The 25,878-nt window shown below is 27.8% G+C and overlaps 1 protein-coding gene and 1 long non-coding RNA gene across 6 annotated transcripts in view; one reads left to right on the top strand and one right to left on the bottom strand.

Moving 5' to 3' along the window:
* The first annotated feature begins 4,506 nt into the window (after positions 1 to 4,506).
* Positions 4,507 to 14,132, top strand: LOC142333051 (uncharacterized). Of its 3 annotated transcripts, none has more exons than XR_012758500.1 (4): positions 4,507 to 4,619; positions 12,160 to 12,256; positions 13,544 to 13,677; positions 13,775 to 14,132. It is a non-coding gene; the product is annotated as an uncharacterized LOC142333051 (long non-coding RNA). The 3 variants fall into 3 exon arrangements; XR_012758501.1 differs by having other exon boundaries at positions 13,544 to 13,620; positions 13,775 to 14,102; XR_012758502.1 differs by having other exon boundaries at positions 13,544 to 13,616; positions 13,775 to 14,101.
* The window catches only part of LOC142333050 (uncharacterized), a 233,762-nt gene continuing 221,988 nt past the window's right edge, over positions 14,105 to 25,878 (bottom strand). For all 3 annotated transcript variants that reach the window (XM_075379856.1, XM_075379854.1, XM_075379857.1), the window contains 2 exons: positions 19,498 to 19,613; positions 14,105 to 16,760 (listed from right to left, as the gene is read on the bottom strand). In XM_075379856.1, coding sequence (XP_075235971.1) covers positions 14,281 to 16,760; positions 19,498 to 19,613 — 2,596 coding nt within the window. In that variant the 3' untranslated portion in view covers positions 14,105 to 14,280. The remainder of the gene's footprint in view (positions 16,761 to 19,497; positions 19,614 to 25,878) is intronic.

Raw genomic sequence — 25,878 nt, forward strand, 5'->3', positions numbered from 1 at the left:
AAAAAAAATTTTGGAAGCGACAAGCATTATTTATAATTTACATGTTATTTTTTAAAATATAATAAAAAATAACAGACTGAAGTATAAATTACGATAAGCAATTTATTTTATGAAGGGCCATTTATACGGTATTACAGCCATTACTGTTGGTTAGATGAGAGATTATTGTCATTTTCCTTGGTCGCCTTCCATACCTGTTGAGTAATTGCCTAAAGCCATGTGTTTTCTTATCTTTTATTATTTATTTTTTTCAGTTTATTCCTGTAACTTTTATTGAACCAATACAACAATAATGATATATGTTTTTTTCTTACTTTTATGTCATCCACTGTTAACAGTTTTTAAAGATTTTGATAGAATAACTACTTGACTGACTTTAAAATAATTATTTTATTGTTTTCCCAGAATTTTATCTTGGAATTTCTTAGTTTGGTAATTGTAACACTTACAGACAGTGATAATATATTTCTAGATAATACTTCTTAGTGGTAAATTGGTATCATTGTGGTCTCCCATTTGCAAGATTCTGAGTTAAAATCCTGATCTTGCTTGACATTTTTCACATGTCACAGATTTTCTTCAAATAAGCATCTGAAGCAACATTACTAAATATAAGTTATTATAAGTTAATATTTATATCCGAATTAAATTTAAGAAATGTCTTTTTTTCATTGTAATTTTTAAAAGATTACATTCTTTTAAGTAATTCAACCCTAGTTCCAGCCCTGCAAAAATTATTATAATAATTTGAATAATTTACTATTTTTTATCAGGCTTGTTGTGCAGCCACCAGACGGTAAACAAAATCCTGGAGTTGGTTCACAAGGATGCACTGCCTCTCCATTAAGGTCGTGCACAATAGCATGAAAAACCTGGTGGAGATATATCTACACAACAGAATCAATAATGGGAATTAAGGATTTGAGGAAAACAGGTGAATGGTGGGAAACAAATGACCTACCCATCTGAACAGATAAAGTATTTTTACCAATTTGCCCAGACTCAAAAATATTTAAGAAGACAATATTTATTTGAAATGCTCTCCTGTATTCTTTAGTACTGAATATTTTTAAAAAATATTTTATTTCTTCAGTAGCAACTTACTTCTAAGTTATATGTTTGAATTATTAGAATTATCACCCCTAATTAAAATCGATTAAAAAATGAAAAAACAAATTAATTTAACGTAAATATGAATCCTGTTGACAATTTAGTTGTCAATTAAGAGTTATCATTGAAAATTTCACAAATTGATTAATTAATTTTTAATGGCAGTCTTAACAAAATTTAAACTTTACAAACTACTTTATTGTTCCTTTTGTTGCCAACAAATATATTTAGAAAATACTTAAAAACAACATCATTAATGTAAGTGATGAACAGTCATTATGTTTAAAATTAGTTCATTTTGTCATTAAAGTTTACAAATTTTATGTAAAAAAAAAAAACTGTTTAGGCAAATTATGTATATATAAAAAAAATTATTGTAGCTAATGTTTCATTCATGTTAAGACATCTTGTACCTCATTTATCTATGTATACAAATTCAGGTATATATATTTGATGCTTGCATGATTACACAAACGATTTGTGATGATTCATTCATTCATTTGCGATGATATTTTTTAATTAGTTTAATCAGTTTACAATTTTTAAAATTATGTTAATTAAATAAATAAAAAAAAAACAATTATTATAAATACACATGATTTTTTCTCCTCAATGAAGACAATGTACATAATACATTGTTTCCTAATTCAAAGGTTATGTTAATTTGTTGCTCTTCACTGTCTATTACCAAATTCCTTGTGAATGTGGGTAATGCCTTGTAAATCATCTGTGATAATGTGAATGTGGGTAATGCCTTGTAAATCATCTGTGATAAAAGTGACATTAGTAAGAGATTCTCTCTGAGAGTAATGATGATACATCATTACTCTGATGGTACTTATACCATCAGTCTCTGTGATAAGTAGAGTGAAGGTGTCCTTGTAGAATGTAATAACACTTTCATAGGTTGGAAAAATGCAATAGGAAATTTTGCTTATTGCAGTAGGAATAACGAAATCACATCTTTTCTCATTATTATTGGTAAGCCTGACACAAATTCTTATTATTCTTAGGAGTGATTTAGATATTTATGGGAGTTATTTTGTGGTTGCCTAAAACCATTATTTTTATAGCAGCTGTGATACGTATAACAGGTATTTTATGTATACAAATACTTATACAATATATCATTCACATATATATATATATATATATATATATATATATATATATATATACACACACACATCGCAAAATCAGCTGATATTCAAAGATGTTCAAAAAGGGTTGAGTCCTTGTAAAGGCAGTTACTTTTTTATGAATTTGATGCTAGACTGTGAATATCCATGTTCTTTGGTGGTTGGATTTCAATTAACCACACATCTCAAGAATGGTCGGCCTGAGTCCAAGATTATACATGTACCACTATTGACATCGTGTCACTGTGCTGATACTCTGTAACCTGGTATTACATTAAAAAAATAAATATATGTATATTTTTTTCTGTATAATAACACACACATATATAATTTAATTTATGTTTATATATAAATCATCTTTAAATTAAATAATAAAACTATTTTTCATTACACAGTGTGCTGTGTAATACACTACTTTTGCATCGTATGAAAAACTACATTATTTTGCTTCCATTAAAGTTTGTAGTAAGTTATCTATTGATTTAAAAGAGTTTCCCACTAATTTATTTAAAATTAAAAAAAATCTTTTTTTTTAATTTTTACAATAAAATTAATACTGTTAAGTGAGCTTTTAAATAATTTAAATGAAAAATGGACTTTTCTACACCCTTGTTTTTTAACATGATTGTGTAAATAAAACTTAAATAATTTCCATTAAAATGTAAGAATTTTTTGCCTGATTTTATTTATTTATTATTTTGTATATTATTATTGACTTTTAAAATTTCTTTTTTTCTATATTGTAATATTGCTCTGATCTTGTATGATCTTATATCTTAGTTTCTTTTGCTCCACCCAAACAAATGCTGTGGCTTTTTTTTATTTTTGGAATATCAAACTTTTTTTCCCAGATCGCATTTCTTATGTGATCTATTTAATATGTAAATACATACAGGTCTGAAAAAAGAAAAATGTGTTTATTACTACTTCGTTATGATTTTATCCATATCTGTTAGCAGCTCTGAGAATTATTTAAAAATATAAATGTTTAATGACAGTAAACTGCATTTATAATAATAGAAAAATTTTAATTGTCTTCGGGACTATTTTCAGTGATTGGTGTTGTTGTTTAACATTTGTATTAGCTGGATATTGTTGCTGGATTTTTTTTTTTAGTTAGAAACATGTGTTGAAAGTGCTGCCACTTCAAATAACTAAAAAAGTGTAAAACTGTAAAAAATCAAGATGGTGGTAGATTTAAGATTTTTACGTATGAGGTAGTTGGAAAATATTGGCTTTATTTTGGTATGAAGGGTTTTCAGATGTTGTTATTTTTGTTTTTGATTAATTCACTGTTTAAGCACAATTATTGTGTGTGGGGATATGAAATTTTATAGTATATGAAAAATGGCGTACCTGACTGGAATTTGAACTTGGGACCTTCTGGATAAAAGGTTGAGACGCTACCACTCTGCCACTGAGGTCAGTAGAGTGGTAAATTTATTTACTTAAAAAAAATTTTTTTTTTTTTTTATAGTTCTGAAAATCAAGTTTATAAAAAATATTTAACTTCTTGGGTTTTTCTTAAGAAAAATATTAAAAAAAATTTAGATATTACTCATACATATATGTTAAAATTATATTTGTAGCATAAAAAAGTAACATAATTTTATCATATTCAGTTACATGTATCGTACATTTCAGATCTGTTTTAGATTTTCTATTTATACGAATCTGTTCATTATAACGTCTTGTTTATTGCTTCTTATTCAGCAGAATCATGTTATTGACAATTTCGTTCTAACTTCAATTGTAATTTTTATTGGAAACTCATTTCATGTTACTGAATAAAGTAATTCTGGGACCATAAACATAGTTTTAATTAAAATTACTAACTAAATGACAAAAATTCTGTTATGTAATCTATTGTTTTCTATCATATAATATCTATAATTAATTACAGTAATTTATCTTGATTTTAACATAACAGTTAATTAGTAAGTAAAACTAATCATTGATATAATTAATTATCGGTTTTATTATTATTATTATTATTATTATCAGTAATTAATTGTTTATAATTAATGACAGTTCATAAATCATTTGATAACATATTCACATTTCATTATGCAGAAAAAAGAATAAAACTGTAATAAGAAGACTCAATTTATTGAATAATTATTTTTAGAATCATTACCCCAGTGAGCCCCTTAAAAAAAAAAAAAAAAAAAAAAAAAAGAAAGAAAAAACAGTTTGCATGATACAAATGGAGCAAGTGTACTGTGTAATATAAATTATTATACAGAAGTATCTTCAGAGCCAGTCTCAAGTGTGATAACTAAAATGAACATATTGGGTACCAGGTTTGAGAGGTTCATGATGAGTAGGAAAATTTCATTTTGAAGAACCAAATTAATGGTAATTTATAAGGTAATTTAATTTTTTGAAGTACATTTATATATTGTTAAATAAATAAGACGTGACTTTTCCTGCATATTATCTTCTATCTTTATTAGTAGTGGTAGCATCTCGCTCCTTTATCTGTAAGGTTCTACATTCAAATCCCAATCAAGTTTGGAATAAAATTTTCATACCAAATTTCTATGATCGAATTTCAGGTTTATATAATAGATTAATCATGAAACATTATTCTATTTTTCAAAATATTTCAGCATCCATTTTTGTTTTATTTATTTTTTCATATAATATATCATTTCTTTGGTTCCTTTTCTTTCGTGACTATAAATTTTATCATTATTCTATCAAAAATGGCCTGTTGGTATGATTATACAATAATTAATTAAAATATAAAACCCACTTACCAACGAATCTTTTTGTGCGTTCAAGCGCTTTTCGAAATGAATTCCATCTTCAGGAACTTAAAATTTTTTATATTATTACTAAATAAACTAAAACTTTATCGTCATAAGTATAAATGTAAAGTGTATAAAATACATAACAGTTGTCATAATGTATTTAAAATTGTTTCAACCATTAAGTTGAAACATTACCTGTTATATGAATGGTGGAGACATTCATAATAAAAAATATAAAAAATGTTAAGATCCTTGTTTTTATATTTTAATTAATTATATCATAAATTTTACTATTGATAACACATCTTTATAGTAGATTGATGTCTAATTTATGTTTTACTTTTGGATTGATTTTGCATGGTAAATATTTTTGGAAAGAATTCATAAACCTATGAAGTCACACAACTTGTGTGCTACTTTCATATTTTTATTACTCTTTACACCATCCTTATAGATAAAATAAAACATGGTATAATAAAATTAAAATGATTATAAAAATGAACATTTTATTTTTACAAGAGCTTACCATAATTTTTTTTTAACAGTATTAATTAATGATAGATTTTTTCTTATGTTATATAAATCTACATATATATTAATGTAATGTAATTTTAATGTAATAAATTATGATGAGCAATCACATATATATACATAAATATTATTAAAAATATATTTACATTATTAAAAAATAAAATTATATTTAACTATAGGAGGTGTCTAATACTACATAACTTGTAACAAAATATATAAAAAGTTATATTTATATTACAATTATATGTTTACGGCACGTTGCAAAAATAATTATAATAATTTGTACAGTAATGTTACATATTAGAACATGCGTGATTATAAGAATTGTTTTCCATTTCCCTGATACTTTTTTTTTTTACTCTATGCAGAGACAGATTTATTAGTTGGGAATCTGTGAGCAATCCTGATTTAAGCGAGGCATAAAAGGATTTTTATTTCCCTTTCTTATCCTTTATACATAAATGATAATTATTTTCTTTTTCTTTTCTCCTAATTGTCTAAGATTTGATTTAGTAAAGGTTTTAAACTCATTTATCTCAAAACAATCCGATTAGGGATGAAAAAACTTTATGGTTATGGATTATTAAATCCCCACTGATGAAATCTATACGTCAGTGAGACTATTCAGTTATGATTATTGGCATATGAGTATATCTGTATAAAAATTAAAATGGAATGAATTGTAAGTTAATATTGTAATTAATTTTAAATTCTGATGATTTTATCCTGATGATGATCATCATCATTTTGAAATGCTGATCGATAAATCATTAAGATTTAAATTTTATTTATGGATTATTTGGTGTGGCTTTATCCATAAGTAGTTCAGTACCGATAGTTACCAATAGTTAAATGATATTTAATAGGAGAGAAATTCACTATATAATCCAAAAGGCAATTAACATCACACTGAGTGAGCCTAATTCAAAACTTTGCCAGCAGCTACAACATTCAAACTGGTTCAGAAACTTACTGGCTTAGCAATTAATTCCAGTATGTTTAAAATTGAATTTAGAAAAGTTTTATTTGTAAAACAATCACCTTAATGGGATTGTTTTCATTTGAGATTTTTATTAGCAGGGGAATTGGGAACTTAGAAAATCTGTCATTAAGTAATAAACAATTTTTAGCCATTAAATTTAATTGTATAATCTAAAGCCATGAAACAGAGTCCCAGATTTAGTTCACCAGCAGCCCTTATACTAGACGATTCCAGCTGTTCAGTTTTTTAAGAGTAATTGATTTTATGATTTGTAACTTTTTATTTTAAAAAAAATAATTTTGTTATAATATTGTTAGAAAATATTAATAATATAAACAATTTTACCTTCTTTTGCACCTTTTTTAAACACCTTTTATTTATTGTTTTTGTGTTTCCATGGGCGGTGATAAGTATTTCATATAAATAAGATATGGTTTCAAACTCAACTTTATATATATATATGTATATAAACTTTTTTTGCTTATAAACAATTTTTGGGAAAACTGCAAAAAAAGTTGAGTTTGAAAGAAATGTTGTTTATATACAGAGTGATTCAGGAGGATAGGGCAATACTTTGACAAATCATTCTAGAAGCTAAAAATAAGAAAAAAGTTCATATAAACATAGCTCCGAAAACGCTTCATTAGCAATTTATGTTTAAAAAATGTATGATTTATTGCCAACTTGGCAACGTTATTGTATGTCAAATGTAAAAAAAAATGTGTTTTTTGACCCTATTTTTGGCGATTTACATGGGATATCTTAGAAACTAAGAGTGATACAGTTCTGAGACCTATTTTTTTTCAATTTCCAGCTCAAAAACCATAAGAAACAATTGAATTTGCCTCTTAATTGAACTTCCCAGAATTTCAGAAAGCCTTAATTTAATGGGAGGAACTGAAACTCGGGCAAAATCTTTCACTTTGTATAACTTGCTAACGAAGCGTTTTCGAACCTATGTTTATATAAACTTTTTTCTTATTTTTAGCCTCTAGAATGAGTTGTCAAAATATTGCCCTGTACTCCTGAATCATTCTGTATATATAGTTTCCAGACTCTTTGAAAAGGTACAAAATTTACTTAGCCCTTTTTGCTGGCTCATCTGATTTTCTGAGTCTAAAAGAAATACCCTACTTTTTTGTGTTCAGGAAGTTTTGAGATGATTACAGATTTAGAGTAATTTTTACCGGATGACTGTTATTTAATTTAGGAAAGATAGATTTTTAACCTTTTATTCTTCTTTAGATGTTTAGAAGTACTTTAACTTTGCTTTATTTTAATAAATAAAAATTGAATTAACAAAACTGTTCAGACAGAATATTTAGGAGATAATTTTAATGAAGGATTAATTGCTGTATTTAAGAATTATACCATAAGTGTAAAATACTTGTATGGTGAAGAAGTAAAAATATATTAAAAAAAAAAAAAAACAAAATATGCAAGTTGAAAGTAATTGGGAAAAGAAATAGAGTAAGACCCCAGTTCAGATTAAAAGATATAATACTAGAAGTTCTGCCAGGTTGGAGAAGTAACAACAATAAAATGCAGTTAATATTGTAATATATAATTAATTTGTTTATAAACAAATGAAAGTCAAGACATATATTTATGATATTCTGATGAATTAAAAAAAAAAAAAATTATAAGGGCATGTTTATATAGTTAAGAATAATGCAAAGAAATTGGCGGGATGGGAGAACAAATAGATTTATTAACTTTGGGAGAAACTGGTTTTCTAGGGTAGGGGTATTACCTATTATATTTCCCCATGTGTTGGTTGCGTGGCCGACTAATCAAGTTTAGATAACAACAGTTTGGTTTTGTTTGTAAAGAGTAAAGGAAAGGAATAAAAATAAAAGGGTGGAAAAGATTTTGGAGTGTTACAATATAATATATATTTGTGAATGTATGTTTTTACTCTTGGAAAAGCATAGGCTTTAAGGCAAAACACCATGTAAAGAAAGCCAATTTTTATTATTTTTACATTTCCAGCTGTAACACTACTGATATAAAGTGAAATATAATTGGCTAAAAGTTTGGATGACAGGGTTTTAAATATAATATTGATTGATTATTTTTATTTTCTTCTTATTTGTATAGGTTTTATATTGCATTTTATAATGTTTTGTAATTTAAAAATTAAAATCACAGAAAATACTAAATAAATATGTCTTGAATTACATTTTTATAAATATTAATATCCAACAATAAAAATTATAACTGCGTATATTTTATTAATTTATTTTTTCTCTTAATTTTGTAACATGGGAAATTTAATATTGATACTATTTTTTGTTATGAAATTTAAAATAGTGAAATAAATTATTAATATTAATGTAAAATTATGAGTAAATAGAGTTGAAAAAAATATTGAAAAACTTTAATGATAACTTTTTTTATTAAACATTTATTTTATCAGTTCTAACGTTATATTTGTATTTATTTAATTTTGATACATTATAATATAACGTTAGAACTGATAAAATAAATGTTTAATAAAAAAAGTTATCATTAAAGTTTTTCATTCATTTTTAATTTGTTCATGAACTTATTAATCTTACAATGTAGTAATACAATATATTAATAATATTACATAATACCATTTTTAATTCTATGGAAATATACTTAAAAAATTTATTTTCAAACAATCTTATTCGTATTTTAATATAAAATATATTTAAATAAAATATTTACCTGCTAGATATGTATTTATATATTTTTAAAAAAATGTTCCTCTTCTGAAATATTGAATATGAAGTTCACAATTCACCAAAGCAAAAAATGAAACATTTTTAGTTAACTTACTAGTAGTTATCTTTCGTGACATTATAAAAAAAAAAACTTATACAGCATGTTTACGAAATGTCTTGTCAAATTTTAAAGAATGATTCTTGTGTATATAGAAATAAAAAAGGCTTCCTTTATTGACTTTATGCCCATATCTTTTCATAATAAATTTTCATCTTAGTATAAATGAAACGCAATAAAACAGTAGAAGGTTTTTTGTATTTACAGTAAATAATTTTTTTTTTTTTTTGTAAGCGAAGTAGTTTTTAAGAAAATTACCATGAATGATTTTCATTGGCCACGATTAAATTTTTTTTTTTTACTGTTTAAAAAAGCCACGCACTAATTATATACCAAATTTGAATTCTATACCTTATCTAGATGAGGATTTTGTAATTTTTTTTTTTACTTAAAGAAAAGTACTAACAAAAAATTAAAATTTTTAGATCTTTGTTCGCTGGAGTTTTTTTCCTTTTTTTTTGTTTATATAATCGTTAATTACAGTTTGTCTTAAACACCCAGTTATATTAAGTTAGCCCACAGAACATTGTTTTGTGCACCAGTAATTAATAATAAATTTTCAAATCACAGTCTGGAATACAATGAGGTAATATAAACATTTATTATACCAGTAACGTTACCAGTGTTACAAACTTTAGTAAATCATCACATTTAGTATTAATTTGTGGTTTGTATATTTATGTTTATATTTTGTGATATCAAAAATGCAACTAACCAATGTATAAAAGTTAAATTAAAAATAGTTATAAAATACTATTTTATAATTATTATTATTTATAATTATATATATAAAATACATAAAATTAAAAAATCATAAGTAAATTAAATGGAAAACAGGTAATGAAAGCAATACCTTTTGTAATAATTGGACTTGACTTGAAAAAGGAATTATTTTATCTTCTTTTTGGTTGAGTTGTGTATAATTTGTGTACAAATTGTAAATTGGTGAATTTTTAATTGGCAAAAATTTTTATATGGTCTTAAAATTTCAATTAAATAATGGATATTTAATTAAAAATTAAGTAGTCAGATGAATTAAAAGAAAAAATATATTTAATAAAATCATTGTTATAACTTCCATCAATATCCATAGTGGGATGTAGGATCCCTGCCTTTCATCCGGAAAGTTCTCGGTTAGGCTTGACATTTTTCTTGAGCTAAAAATTCATCATCATAATCAATGTTTAATTTAATTGGGTTATATGGGAGGTCACCTAGATAGATTTTGTAAAATTTGAAAATAGAATTGAGTAAAAGTTCAGCCATAATTGTTAACATATTTTATAAATTTAATTTTCCTTGTATAGATAACTATTTTGTATTTTATGTTCAATTAGTAATATTAATTTTTATTATCTTTAAAAAATAAAATTTCAGAGTTTACATGTGTTCTCTACTCTTTTGTTAGTTTGCGTGCTAACAGATTTCACTCTTTGGATTAAGTTACTTAATGCACCCTTCAAATGAGGTAAATTTAGAAATATATATATAAGTAAATAACAAAAGTATGTTATAATTTATATATGTATAATTTTTCAAAGCATTTTAATTCATTTTTATTATTTTATTAAAATTTTATTGATAATTTTTTTCATTTCCTTATTTATATGTTGCAATCTGTTAAATCTATTAACAGTAAACAACCCCATGGCTCAGTGAGTAAGATTGTTTGTGTAACATATAAACAAAGTGTAGTCTCTTATACAGACTCAGGGCAGCCATTCCTGTGATGTGTAGTTAATTTAACCCCAACCACCAAAGTACATTGGTGTCCAATATCTAATATTCAGATCCGTGTAAAAATAATTTAATTTTATTACGATCTGAATTACAGAATCTTTGATTTCAAAAATCAGTTGTTAAGCAGCTGATTTTACCACTGGACCAACTCGGGTTATTTTGGTAGTAGTGTTTATTATATCTTTAATTTAGTTTCTGAATTTAAGTTAAATTATACTGCATTTGATTATTTTACAGATAAAATTTTAAATGTACTCTATATTTACAAAATCATACATTTCTCAAAGCATTTGTAAATTTAATTTATACATTTAATAGCATGCTTATGCAAGTCAATGGGGAAGGCAGTGAGAAACCAATTCACTCCTCATTTAGTGAAGTATACGCATGATGTGGGCTACTTTTTATTTTTAAAATGGCTATATTTATTTATTATTTTTTTGAGTGAATTGTGTTTCATGTGAGGCACCTACAATCAATTTAATTATTAGATTTAAAGAATTAAATTACAGATTTTGTTTTAAAAGTTTTTACTATTTTCAGTTAACTAGGATATATATATATATATATATACATATTATAAATCACTGATATTTCAATAACTATTTTTATTAATGATATTGATAAAAACCTTAGGGCTGTGATGGATCTAATTTACCTGAGATACTAATGACACCCATCAGGTTTGCTGTTTCTGAGAGTAGTAATGCTTATTATGTACCTAGACATGAATTGAATGAAACTATTCCTAAATATTGTTTATATTTCAGTGAGCTTGATATGCTGATATATACATAATATTACTGAATAAGACAAGAAACCACTTTTCATATTCTCTAATAACCCTGGCATGTAATTTCTTTTTCTTCGTAATGATTAAGTGTCTTCTAAAGTGATTTCTTACGTCAGATTGGCTTTATTAATTACATTCATTGTATTTAATATTCATAATTTATTGATTGTTTTCATATGATATTATAATTAGTAGTTTATGAGTACATTTAATTCACATTTCACTTTGTTTTAAATTCAATTACTACACAATTCATTGTTTTTTACATGTTGTCTTTTATTTTTTGAAAAAAAATTTCAGACTCTTGCTAAGAATGGAACCTGGGACCAGCTGGTGTCGATGTCAGCACGGTAACTACTGTACCAACTGGCCAACATATTTACTACAGTTTAGTATGGTAATCTAAACCTCTTAAAAATCATAATATATCCTAAATTGCTTGAACAACTGATTTGTCTCACCTCTTACTGAACAAATTGTTATTTAAATTTATTGTTATTTACAGTAAATGTAAATAACCATAAATGTATCACTTATAATTCCTTCCATCACAATAACTAATCGTGATGATTTAATAAAGAGTGATCCAAAAGATATTCTACCTCTGCATAAAGAAAAAAGATTTAATGAAAAAAAGGAAATTTATTCTGAAATTTGTGGGTGTGTGTGTGGAGGGGGGAGTGCAATATGTGATCTTATAGTTGAAAGTTTAATATACTATAGTCTTGTATACTCTGTTTATTTTAGTTTTGGTAGCAAGTGAGCTGTGAAGAATTTAAATGCGATGATTATTATTTCAAACCTGTTTTTAAAATGTTATTCTTAATGGAAATTTTTCATAAACTATAACCGTATTATCAGTTAAAAATTTCACTTCTAGTTGACTTTGGAGAAATTAACTGAATATTTGAATTAAAACACAACTTATAGTTTTATAAGCAAGCGATGAGTAAATTGAAAGTGTTGTGGAGTTCTTGGAATAATCACAATGGAAATAAGTGCAAAATTATAAAGAATTTTGAATTAGATTAAGGTTGTTTGTTTTTAGAATATGATAAATAAAATAAAATTGCCTCTCGAAAAGCTTCATTTATAATCAGTCTTGAAAGGCCATGTTTGTGAATAACAAGCATTGTTACCTTGAGAGGTTCATATTGCACACAGTGTTAAGTTTTTGATCATATTTATTTTATTTTCAAAAACTATGATTTTCAACGAATTGATTAAATTTGTTTTAATACCTAATTGAAATTAATTCTTACAGAAATAGGAATTAACAAAAAAAATTTGAATTTTGGTAGAAAACAATTGGAAAATGTATATTAAGAATAACATTTTGTATGAAACAATTAATTAAAGCTTTTAAAATATTCAGAAGGGATCAGTACATAATTTGTTATTATATAAAAAGCTGAAAATAAGATTACTGCCTAAAGCAAAACTAATTTATATTCCTAAAGGTTTTACTTTTGTATCGTCTGACAGTAAATGTATTAAATAACCCATGAATAACTGAAAAATGGAATACTCCACATTAGTACTATAAATCTACTAGATAAATTACTTAAAAGTATTAGATGTTGATTATGTGGTGTAAGTTAAATTTAAATGTTAATCAAAGTATTAATTATTTTCTTCTTCTATTATTATTATTTACTATAAATTTTGTTTCTGAATTTTACAGCATGGTGACACATAAGGGAAATCCTACATAAGTTCTTTTCCAATCAAACTAGTTGAAAGGATGTTCACATACAGTAGGTATTGATTACATTACCTGCTGATCATATACAATACCTATTGATCATTTATTAACAAGTATGTAATTTATATTTGTTGTTATACTATATTTTTGTTAAAATAATTTTGTTTTATAGTTGCAATACAATAATCGATGATTTTATTCCTATTTCAGTTGTAAAATGCATTCGTGGTTACTCATTACTTTAATTTTCGCCAAGACTCTGTAAGCTTTCCTGATGAGAGAATACATTGATAAATTGATCATCCACATATTCTACCCTGTGCTTTTGTTATTTTTTATCCTTTACTTCCTGGATAGGTGCCAGGAAAATTGGGAATTATCTCAATCATATACATACTGAAGCTTAATGACATGTTTGCAACTTCTGGTAGAAAATAGGATTGTCATTTCATTATTCGGCTCAGTGGATTTGCAGGGTTTATAGAAAAACGAATATTTAAAGTAATCTATTAGTTAAAGCTTAGAGATTAGAGATATTTTATTAGAGTTATTTTTTTCTCAGAATTATATCAGGTTTTGTGAAATTACTTAAGAGTTTGTTTTTGTCATAAATTTATATTTGTTCCTGAATTATTTTCCGAAAAAAATATTTATTAATATCTGTAAATATCTTGTACATAATAAGTCATAAAAATATTTAAAATATTAAAAAAAGATTATTTTTTTACCCTTTTAATTGTACCCGTATTACTTTCTGAATTATCATCTAAAGAATCAACAGCTGTTTCAGTCGATACTGAAACGGCTGTTTTTTTTACTGGATTTATTTTAATTTTTTTACCAATACCCATATTAGGATCTGGTTGCGAATGTGGAAGATTTTTTGTTAATACTACTGGTATTTGTGGTTTTTCTGTTTTTTTATTTACCGGTATTTCTGTATTATGTACTGATGGTAATTGTGTTACTCTTGGTATTTGCTGTTGCATACCAGGTTGTCTTGTGTTAGCATTAGGTATGTTGTCTTTTTTAGCAGATAATGTTGTTACTGGATTTGTCATTGTCGGTTTAATAATTATTTTTGGTTCAACTCTTTTTGGTGGTTTTTCTGTCATCGATGTCGATGAGTTTTTCATCAATGAATTTTGCTTTTCAAAGCTATTTAATTTTGCTAATTGATTAATAGGAACTTGTGGTGTTTTTACTGGAATGGGTCCTTGTATTCTATTAGAATTATTACTAGATGACGGTATTGTTGTATTCTCTGGAATTATATTATTTTTACTAGCTAAATGTACAGTAATATGTGAGGAACTTATCGGTGTAACAGGTGTTGTATTTAATGGTTTACGACCTAACGTTGAAACTCTCGGTGGTGGTGGCGGAGGTACGCGACTTTTAAAATCTTTTAAACTTCCATCCGGTGATATTCCACCACTAGCACTACTAAATTCAAGAGGAGGTTGTAAAAGATGGGAAGATAGCGGTAAAGATCTTCTTTTTGCAGCTTTTTGATTATGATCTTCAATATTTTCAGGAAAATCTGGTAACACTTTTGGAAAATTTCTTCTTCTAATATTATCTAATGCATCTTCATGACTTGTTGCATTATTTTCAGTTGTCGAATCATCTCTTGATGTTACATTTACATCAACATTTTCTGAATTCATGGTAACAAAACTTCCAAGTACGTTTTGTTGTTTTTTATTTTTATTTATTTCAGTATATAAAACATCATTATTACTTTTACTTTTTTTTGGTATCAAATGTATACCATCTAATCGAGATACACTTGATTTTGAATCGTCGTCAGACATTGGTGATGGATCTGATATCGAATGTGAATGTACTATAGCGGTTTCTGGATAATTTAAACTTGTACTTTCACTTCTGTGTATATAACTATCTTGCAATGATATTTCGCTATCATCGGCATTAATTGTAACGGCATCAGATCTTTGTAAAGACGGTCTTTTTGATAATGTACTTAATGATATTGATGTTTTTAAATCATTTGTACCTTCATAACATAAACCACTAACATTTTTACCGTTATCTAATGATTTAGTTAATTCAATTGGTATCTGTTGTAACACACTTGGACTTCTCGTCGCCGGTGTTGCATCGATTGCTACTGAAACTTTTTTAGCTTTTGATCTTTGTAAAGTTGTTGTACTTCCAGCTAATTTTGAAGCATTTGAGTCATCTTTATCGATTGTTTGGCTAGATAATGGATCAGTGTATGTATCAGTACTATTTCCGCCGACTTTACGTAACATTTTACCTTTACGTAAAAATTTTGGGGAACATCTTTGTTTTATTTCATGTGCAATCCATTCTCGTACTTTTGTATGCGGATCCATTGTTACAGTGCTACTACTCGTTTGACGTAATACTCCAGTTTCACCGGCCCATCTACCACCTCTACCGCCACCAACACCACCACCTCCGCTTTCTGAACATGTTTTAACACTTCCTGCTTTTACTGGTTCATATATACCTTCACTACTTTTTAATATACTTTTAACACCAGTTATTTTTTTTTTATTATTTTTTATATCCCGTGAAGACATTTCTATATCCGGATTATTATCAGATGCTTTCATATATTGATCATCATTATTTTCTGTTGATAAACTACCGGTACCGCAGCGATATTGACTATTAAAAATTCTTTCTCGTACTTTTAATTTATCTTTTTGATAATAAAGAACTATAAAAATACATAAGTTTATTAATAAAAAACATATGCCGATAAATATTATAATAGTTAATACTAATGATGTCGCAGCAGTATTTATATCTTCTCTTGGATTTTTAGATTTATCTATATTCTTATCATTTATTTTATAACCAGGTCCATCCATTTGGCCTGGTGGTAAATTAGATATATCGTTATCAATTGAACGATTAAAATTAAAATACGGATCCCATTGATTATCATAATTATTATTTCTATATGATGTTAATGGTACTTCTCTATGAGGTGGCAGTGGTGGTGGTAATATTGGTCTAGGATTTAACCATTCATTACGATCATTGTCATTATCATTATCGTTATCATCATTTCTATTGTTTGTGTAATGTATCTGGTAAGTTTTTGATAATGTGGGATCTTTTAACATTTCAGGCAATGCTTCATTCCAATATTTCATCATTTCATTTCTATATCGATGGTAAATTTTAGGTGGTATACCTGTTAATAAAAAAAGAAAAAACCAGTTAGTTTTCCAAAATTAAAATATATGGCACGTATTGCGTGTAGAGTATCCAATTTATTTAAATAATTAAAAAAACAAGAAAAACATATAAAAATTTTGTGGTAGAGGAATTTTTTTGTGGAAGAATAAGTTGCTTGTTGGAATACGGCATAAAATTGGATTCAAATTGAAAAAGTAAAGTGTAAATTTCTTAATTAAACATCAGATATCATTTGAAAAGTTTTATTTTGTGTATTAAAAAAAAAAATTATATAAATAAAACCTTACCTTACGTCATTTTGAAACATGGTAAACATCACAAAAGAGCCTAAAAAGCTTCAAAAATGTTTATACAAATGCCATATGCTCTGTACATATCACCTCAGTATACCATATCATTTGAACATATAAAGGGACCTGTAGTTATACATGTACACCTGTATTTTTAACAGTTGATGCTAGGAGGAAGGAAAGGGCTGAGCCTTGTTCAAATGTAATTACCAAACTGTGTACAATGATATTTAATTCAAATGACTGAATGATAAATTGAGTTTATTGTTGATTGAAATAAAATGAGTTTATGCTGTGTAAAAACATGGATGAGAACACATACATTTTTTCAAAGACATGATCTCGTGCACCAATAGTAATTCTAAGTTACTTAAGACCACAATAACTGGTGATGATTCTTGGATGTTCAGGTACAACCCAGAAATTAATGCTCAGTTTTCAATCATCAAGGTCAAAGAAAGCTAGACAAATGAGAAGCGAAGTAAAAGTAAGACTGACTGTTTTTTTCAGCTATTTTGGAGTGGTGCATGCAGTTACCACCAGAAGATCAAATTATCATTTAGCAATACTTGAAGAGCCACTGTCAGCAGGAGGGGGGTCACTGAGCTACCAAGGGTATGGTATTCCATGCAGCCGTGATATGTGGCACTGTCTTGTCAAGGGCAGCCTTCAGGTATGATATTTATAGTGGGTGAATGGGACAGGTCTGAATTTCGTTGTAACTTATAACACATTTTGAAGGTATGAGTTTAGGTATGAGTATGTATTGACTTGTTACTTAGTCGATGGTTGAGGAATTTACAGTTACAAGCGTTGGTATTAAAATTTGACTAGGTGCGGGATTTGTGCTTCTGCGGACTCGGTTAGCTAGTTCAGAGGGTGATATTGTAGGACAAGAAGAGTGAAGATCTCCAATAGAAGCCTAAAGTGAAGGCATTGGCTGAGATAATAATTTTTTTTAATGTAAATATCTGCCGAGGCATTTGAATTAATGGCATCCTGACTGAGGCCTGGCTGAAGATTTTTAGGGCTCTTGGAACAGAGGGGATGGTGTGGCGATTGGAATTGCCACAAGGTGGGTGTCTTCCCCTACAGGATAGGGATGTAACATTCTCTAGTTAGTATGCAGTTTGGCCCAAATTACTACATCTGCAGGAATCTCGCAAATAGAAGTTTCATCACAATAACATACCTGCCCAATTGTCATGTTTATTATAGGATTTTTTAATCAAGCATGGGATTTCTCAGGTTCACTAGGCCCTTATTAGCAGATATTAGCATCCTTGATTCCTTGTTGTTTTCCAATCTGAAGATGCAGCTGAAAGCTTCTGATGTAACAGCAGTGAGAATAAAATAATGAACATGATATCACAGTTGGAAGCATAAGATAACTATGAAAAATGTTTCCAGCAATAGGAAAATTGCCAGGTCAAATATGTAGAGTCACAAGCGAATTAAAGGAGACTAGTTTTAGAAATCAATGCATGAGGTATTCTTTTTTCATGTCTTACGGTCAAATACTTATCAAAGAGATCTTGTGTGTGCTTTCTATATTTGACAAATAATTTCACCACTCCATTACAGAGTGATAGCACCTCTGCTTTTCTTTTGGAGGTTCTGGGGTTGAATCCCAATAAAGTATGTCATTTTACACATATTACAAAATTCATTATATTGTATCAGTAGATGTTATTGGGCTTGTTAGAAATAAATAATATTCTCTTATATACAATTGTATATTTTACATTTATAAAGGAAGTGACATCAATAAATTCAAAATTAAAAAAAAAAAAATTATGCTAAATGGTTATTGAAAAAAAATAGAAATACAAAACACTGTAAAAATTTCTAATTTAAATGCAAACTTAGATGCCTGTTTCGATTGTTAAACAATTACTTGTAGATACCTTGGAAAATATGTAAATAAAAAGATTAATTAAAAAAGAAAATTATTAATTGACAAATAAACAAGTATTCTTACAAAGCAAGTTTTTTTAAATGAAATTTTAAATAAAAATAAAAAATAAAGTAAAATATTCTGTTTGTAATATTTTGTGAATAAATTGCATTTTTTTATTTTTTTGAATAAATTAGTTGACCAAAGAAGCTTGAACATGAAATTTGTGAACTAATATTTATTATTATTTTTTTCCTTTTTTAATTTATTAATTTATTTTTCTACTGTGTCTACTGATGATGATTGCTTAATAATTGAAATGTCTTAGTATTGATTAAGACTTTTATAAACAATTTTTGAGCATAATATTTTTTTGCCAATATATAAATAATATTATGGTTTTGAACATTATAATACAATTTATCTTTTTCATTTCATTAATTGTATAGGAGATAATATTTTTAATTATGCCTAATCACAAAACAACAATACTATAAACAAATAAATCTATTTTTATAAAAATATAATTATTTACGATTACTTACCAATACTGAGATAACTATGGTTGTATGTATTATACTCAGGCCAGTCAATATCAAAATTTCTCCATTCTCTGTGTCTTTGATCAATAAAAGGATGTTTTTTTGGTGCATTTGGATTTCTAAAAAGTAAATTTATACATTCATTTTATTTAGAGTATACTACATACAATATATTATATGATCAAATATATGTGCCTTTGTATCAATTTGCTGAAACTCAACAACTGTTTCAAATTGGTTTTTATGATTAATTTGTCTCTTTGTTACATTGGCAAAAAGTATACCTGTATCAAGATATTGGTGTTTGTTTTATAAAGTTAAAGATGATATATTTTAGTATTAATAAATATGTTTGATTGATAAAATTTATATAATATTATTTATAATAATTTACATTATTTCACACAATTTTAAATTTTTAATAATTAAATTAGTTATGGTTTAACAGTGTTACCATAATCATAACCACATATCTTATGAAAATGAAGAACAAAGATTTTAGTTAGGTTGTATGTTACCAGTCTCTGGTAACGTGGTAAAGTTCAAATCCTAGTAAAGACAGTTATTTTTATACCGGTTCGGGTACTAGATTGTGAATACCGGTGTTCTTTGGTGGTTGGATATCAATTAAACACACATCTCAGGAATGGTCAACCTTAGACTGTACAAGACTACACTTCATTTGCACTCATACATATTACAAACAGAAAAGAAAGTCTCTGTGGTGGAATGGTAGGATTTCTACCTTTCACCTAGGAGTTCTGTATTCGAATCCTAATCACAGTGGCATTTTTTTTTAGGCTACAAAAAATTAATTTCATTATTACCCATTGGCAGTTATTATAGGATCCCAACTAGAATAAAACTGAATATAGAGGAGTTAATTACTGTTCGGTTATCTCTCTTCATGTGAAATATAGATATTTAAACAAATCTATTCATTATTCTAAGGAAACAGATTGTAGATATTTAATTGTCATCAAAAAAAAAAAAATTGTGTGTAGATTATTGACTATTGTATTTATCATTAAATCAGTAGTTATTGGTTTTATTATTAAATATACATTTCAAATCAAACATCATTGGTTGTCTAGTTTGATACGGTAGCGTTATATTTCAATTACATATACTTTATTTCCCATTCTTATTGAACAGTTTGTAATGTTTTAGCTTGTTAAAGAAATACCACAATATTACTTGAAGAACTGTTTAACGAGTAAATTTAACCAAAAATTCTATTATTTATAAAAATTTATTGAATTTTTTCTTGGAATTGCACTTCTTAGAGTTAGCTTTGAAAATTTTATTGTTTTTCATTTCTTGGAATATGTGATGCAATCTTTCTTAGTGCGAACACTATATGATAAAGTTTTTTTTACTGGCTATGAATTTAATTTATATGTTATCTTTAAGCTTGATTAGAAACTAAAAATTGGATTTTCATTCAATAAAAGTTCATAAACGTTTTTAATAAAATTAAAAAATTAATTTATTTTAAAAAATTTATGAATGAAGCCATAACTTGATGAAAATTCATAGCAAAAGAAAATAAAAAATTTATTTTAATCAAACAGCAATTGAAATCATAGTTATTTTTGTATATTAAAATTTGATTGAAATATTTACCAGTGGGCCTTTCTGGTTAACGAAAAGAAATATTTTTGGTATTTATTTGCGTAGAATAAATTAATTACACTCTATTTTATTATTCATTTTCTATTTCATTGAAATTAAAAAAAAAAATTAGAAAACATTTATTTTCATACTTTGGATATATTTTACAAAAAAAAAATATTCAACAAACTAAACTAATATGAAAATACAAAAGTTTTATCCAGTAATTAAGTTTTGGAGGACTATTAAAAAAGATTAAGAACATAGATAAAATTTTCATTGCTGTATGACCTAAAAATCTAACTTTTTTTTTATAAACAGTTCCCTCTATTATTGAGGGTACCAGAAGTGTCCTTTCGTTATAGAATAATGCCACCTGCAAAGCAACCAAGGTATTATGGCTTATTTAACCTCATTATTGATTGTGCAAAGTTTTATTTTGTGATTTTTTTTTAAGCACATTAGGCATGCAACGTACATACTGTAATTCAGTTCCTTGGACTCAATTTCCTGTAGAAGCAAAAATTACGTGAAATTTCTGTAAAATGAAAGTAAAGAGATGTAATGAATCTTCTGTTCTCTGTAATCTTGTCATCAATTGCACGCACCAAATTGTTGTTAATGTAAGATGGTTTCATTCTCCGCGCATCATTGTGCATGTTATTTTCATATCCTTCTTCATTAAACAATCATCCTGATATCTGTACCATGGAATCGCTCATTGAATTTTTCCATAATCATCTCAAATGTGATTGTGAATTTCAACCTGTTTAACGTTCTTTGTACTCAAGAAACGGATGTCACAGACAGATTGTCACACGTGGCAGGAATCTCAATTTTTTAGACATAAACACACATGAAAAAACCCCATAAACTTTGACACAACTGAATAAGAATGACTTATACCTTCCTAATAACATATAAGGTGAGTTAGCATGCAGATGTAGAATAGCAATCGTAGTGCTGCAGTGACAATGTTTAGAAACAGAACTTATTTTCTGGACATATCTAATCTAATAATTCTCCTTAAAAAGATATTGCGGGTGAAACCGTGATGGGGGAAGTTAGTCTATATACATAACAGAACATGTGAGTGATTCATAATCAACACCCAGTAAAAACTACTGAAGATGAATTGATGAATATTTGTAAACACTTTTTTCTTACGGTGCAGTTGCACACTAAGAAAGAATTTTTTGAAATTCTGAGTTTAAATGTTAAAATGAATAATAATGATATTTACAATTTTTTTTTATTTCTGTAACAAATGAAGATATCAACTTGATTTTCGGTGTATGTAATCTTCATGTGAATATCTAAAAGCAATTTCTAAATTTTTTTGAGATTCGGCCTTGAAAGAGGGTGACAAAGATAAAACAATTTTGAACATGAATAAAATTTTTTTTGAATTCCGACTATACTAAACGAGGTATTCACTAGGCTTGTAAATAATTTTAAGTTAAAACTCTAAAAACCATTTTTTGAATTTCAATTTTTTTAAGGGGTTAGTGGTCTAAGACGCGGCAGCTCAACCAACATAGCCGCTGCCATTGTTACTGTATGTACGACGGGACTGGATGTTTCTTCCCCTGGTTACATGACTAAAAAACATGAAATAAAAATAAATTGACAACCACGCAAGTAACCATACAGCTTGTGCGAAGCCGCGGGGTTGCTAGTACATTAATAGAATTTTTTTTTTCTGACTCCTCTTTATATCCTATAATTTTTTTAACATTGTTTTTTCAATTTGATTTTCCTTGTTTAAATATTTTAAGTTGAAATACTAATATTACAAGAAATACTGATTTTATCCTAAAACATGTGAAAAGTTAGTTGCTGACATAATTTCGTAAGAGGAATTTTAATATATAATAATTTACGTTTAAAGATAAACATATGTGACGTTCGAGCAGGTTGCTGGCCTTCTGGCAAATAAGTTGTGTTAATATTTGCCAAAATAACAATAACTAGATCTCATGAAAGTTTGCCAATTTTTAAATAAGAAATGTGGCAACTTCATTTGTGATCTGTCATTTTTTTTATTTTTTATTTATAATATAATAACCTATTTATCTTGAGATATATGTATATTTTTTTATATATTTTACGTTTATAATAAAATATATTAAATTTGTTTATTTTTGTGATTTTTTATTTTAATTTTAAATAATTCTTATCATTGGACTCTTTAATAATTAAAGTTATCTCACTGTAATAAGAAAAAAAATTCCATATGAAAATTCAAAAGAATTAATTGGGAAAATCAGAGTAAGAAACAATTATATATATTTTTACCGTTATCCCATATGTTAACAAATTAATATTTTTCAGTTTTATATAATTTAATTTTGTACGAGTACAAAAATAAGTTTTTATATAACAGCTTAAGACAAGGACAGATATGATAACAATTACAATTATCATATTTGAAAAAAAAATTTGATAAAACAATAGACTTTCCCGTCTAGCTGTATAGGTATCAGAGCTATAGCGCTAGAAAGAAAGCACTGTAACCAGTCCAATTTGGGCATATTTTCACCGTATCTTGATGTTTTGGCACGAAAAACTTTGACGTTTTGTGCAAAAAAAGTCTCGCTGATTTTATTTTTTTAAATTTGACATGTTGCTTTATCATATCAAAAAGTTCTTTGAGATAAAATCTAAAGGTCCTATGTATGTATAATAAATATAAGTGCCAAAAATCTTGTTATTTTTTCATTTTTTTGACAGTTATTGCTATTGTAACAAGACTGGTATAGCGGGCCTGAGTAACGGATTCCTGCCAATTATTATGAAAGTAGTAGAAAATACAGGGTCATTCACGGGAACCGGATGTTTTTGAAGTGGTTTGTACGCGGGCGTTCGTGGTGGGAGGGGCACGTGGCTGGTGTCTGGTGTCTGACGTTTCCTTTGTTCATAGCATTTACATTTTAGTCGTTGATATTCAGCCGTGGACGCTAGACCAACGCCTGTACGCGTATGACAGTTTTGTGCGAAATGACGAATCCGTAACTGCTGTTCAGCGAGATTTCCGCCGTCAGTTTAATATCCATCGTAAAGCAAGTGTCCCTTCTCGTAACACAATATTGCATGGGTAAACAACCTTCGAACAAGCAGTTCAATATTGAAGATAAAACCACCGGGTCCCCGACGAACTGCTAGCACTCCGGAGAACATCGAACGAGTAAGGAAGCCATTGTCAGAAGCCCACGCCGCTCTATTCAGAGGCATTCAGCAGCGCTTCAAATGGGCACAAGTACGGTAAGACGAATTCTGCATACAAACCTACATTTCCATCCTTACAAGATAGCTGTCGTGCAACAGTTAAACGAGCATTATTTCACGCAGCGATTACAATTTTGTCGACAAATGGTTACCGTTTTTGAAGAAAATGAAAATTTGTTATTGTTAATGAGTGACGAAGCCCATTTTCATCTGAATGACTTCGTCAACAAACAGAATTGCCGGTATCGGGCAGAAAGAAACCCACATCAGCTTCACGAGAGACCATTTCATAGCCCAAAGGTGACTGTCTGGTGTGCAATAGGAAAGCTCGGTTTTATTGGACCATATTTTTTTGAAGAAAATGACGCTGCCGTAACTGTAACAGCTGATCGTTACATTACGGTGTTGAATACGTTTTTCATCCCTGAGTTACAAAACCGGGGAATCGATTTTCAAAATGTGTTATTCCAGTAGGATGGAGCTACAGCGCACACAGCGAGGGCAACGATGGCTGTTCTCCGTAACTTGTTTCCGGGACGGATCGTTTCCAGATTCGGCGACATTTCTTGGCCCCCTCGAAACCCCGATTTGAGTAGTTGTGATTTTTTTCTGTGGGCGTTTCTGAAATCGCGTGTGTACGGCGATAAACCGCGTACATTGGAAGACCTAAAGATTGCAATTTGTCATCACATCACGCAGATTGATGTAGACATGCTGCAAAGAATTGAGGCCAGTTACCGTGAAAGGCTACAACAATGTATTGCCCAAAATGGACATCACTTGCCGGACATAATTTTTCGTTCATGAGTAAGTAACAAATGCTTTGATTTAACAAGTGTTTCAGTACCAATAAAACTTTTTTAAAGTAAATATTAAATTTTTTATGATTATTTTAAAAACATCTGGTTCCCGTGAATAACCCTGTATAACAATTGAAGGAATCCAGAAAGGAACAAAAGAGCTGTTGTCGTAACGGTTCGCTGGACTGATGTCATAAAGTCTGGCAGATTCGCATCTCATTTCTAAATGGTTTCCCAGGGATACTTATACTCCTGTCTTCTTTACCTGCCGGACCGGACCCAAGCTGAGAACGATGGCCGAGCCTTTCGTTCCCATGAATTTCATAACCCAGTCCGGTAGCTTTTCTCACGCTACAACAAGTGTTCATTGTGTGTCAGCGGGCAGTATAACAAAAGACGATTGTTAAACGGACCTGTTACGTTTCAAAAAGGATTTTCTTTTTTGTCCCTTTCTGGATTCCCCCCAATTATTATATTTTCTACTACTTTCATAATAATTGGTAGGTATCCGTTAATCTGGCTCGTCTTGTTACACTATTTTTTCATCAATATTAACGTATTTTTTTGATTTGCAACCGATGATACTTTGTGTAAAATTTCTTTCTCTCTCGATGTTTTCTCTAAAATTAACATTCATCCAGTTAGATATGGAAAGAAGAGAAAAAATGGATATTTTTCTGATTTTTTACATTTTAATAAAATTTTAAGCACACCTTTTTCAACTTGCTCGTAACAAAATAAT

The sequence above is a fragment of the Lycorma delicatula genome, chromosome 12, assembly GCF_047948215.1.
Source record: "Lycorma delicatula isolate Av1 chromosome 12, ASM4794821v1, whole genome shotgun sequence".
NCBI classification, from domain to species: Eukaryota; Metazoa; Arthropoda; class Insecta; order Hemiptera; family Fulgoridae; genus Lycorma; species Lycorma delicatula.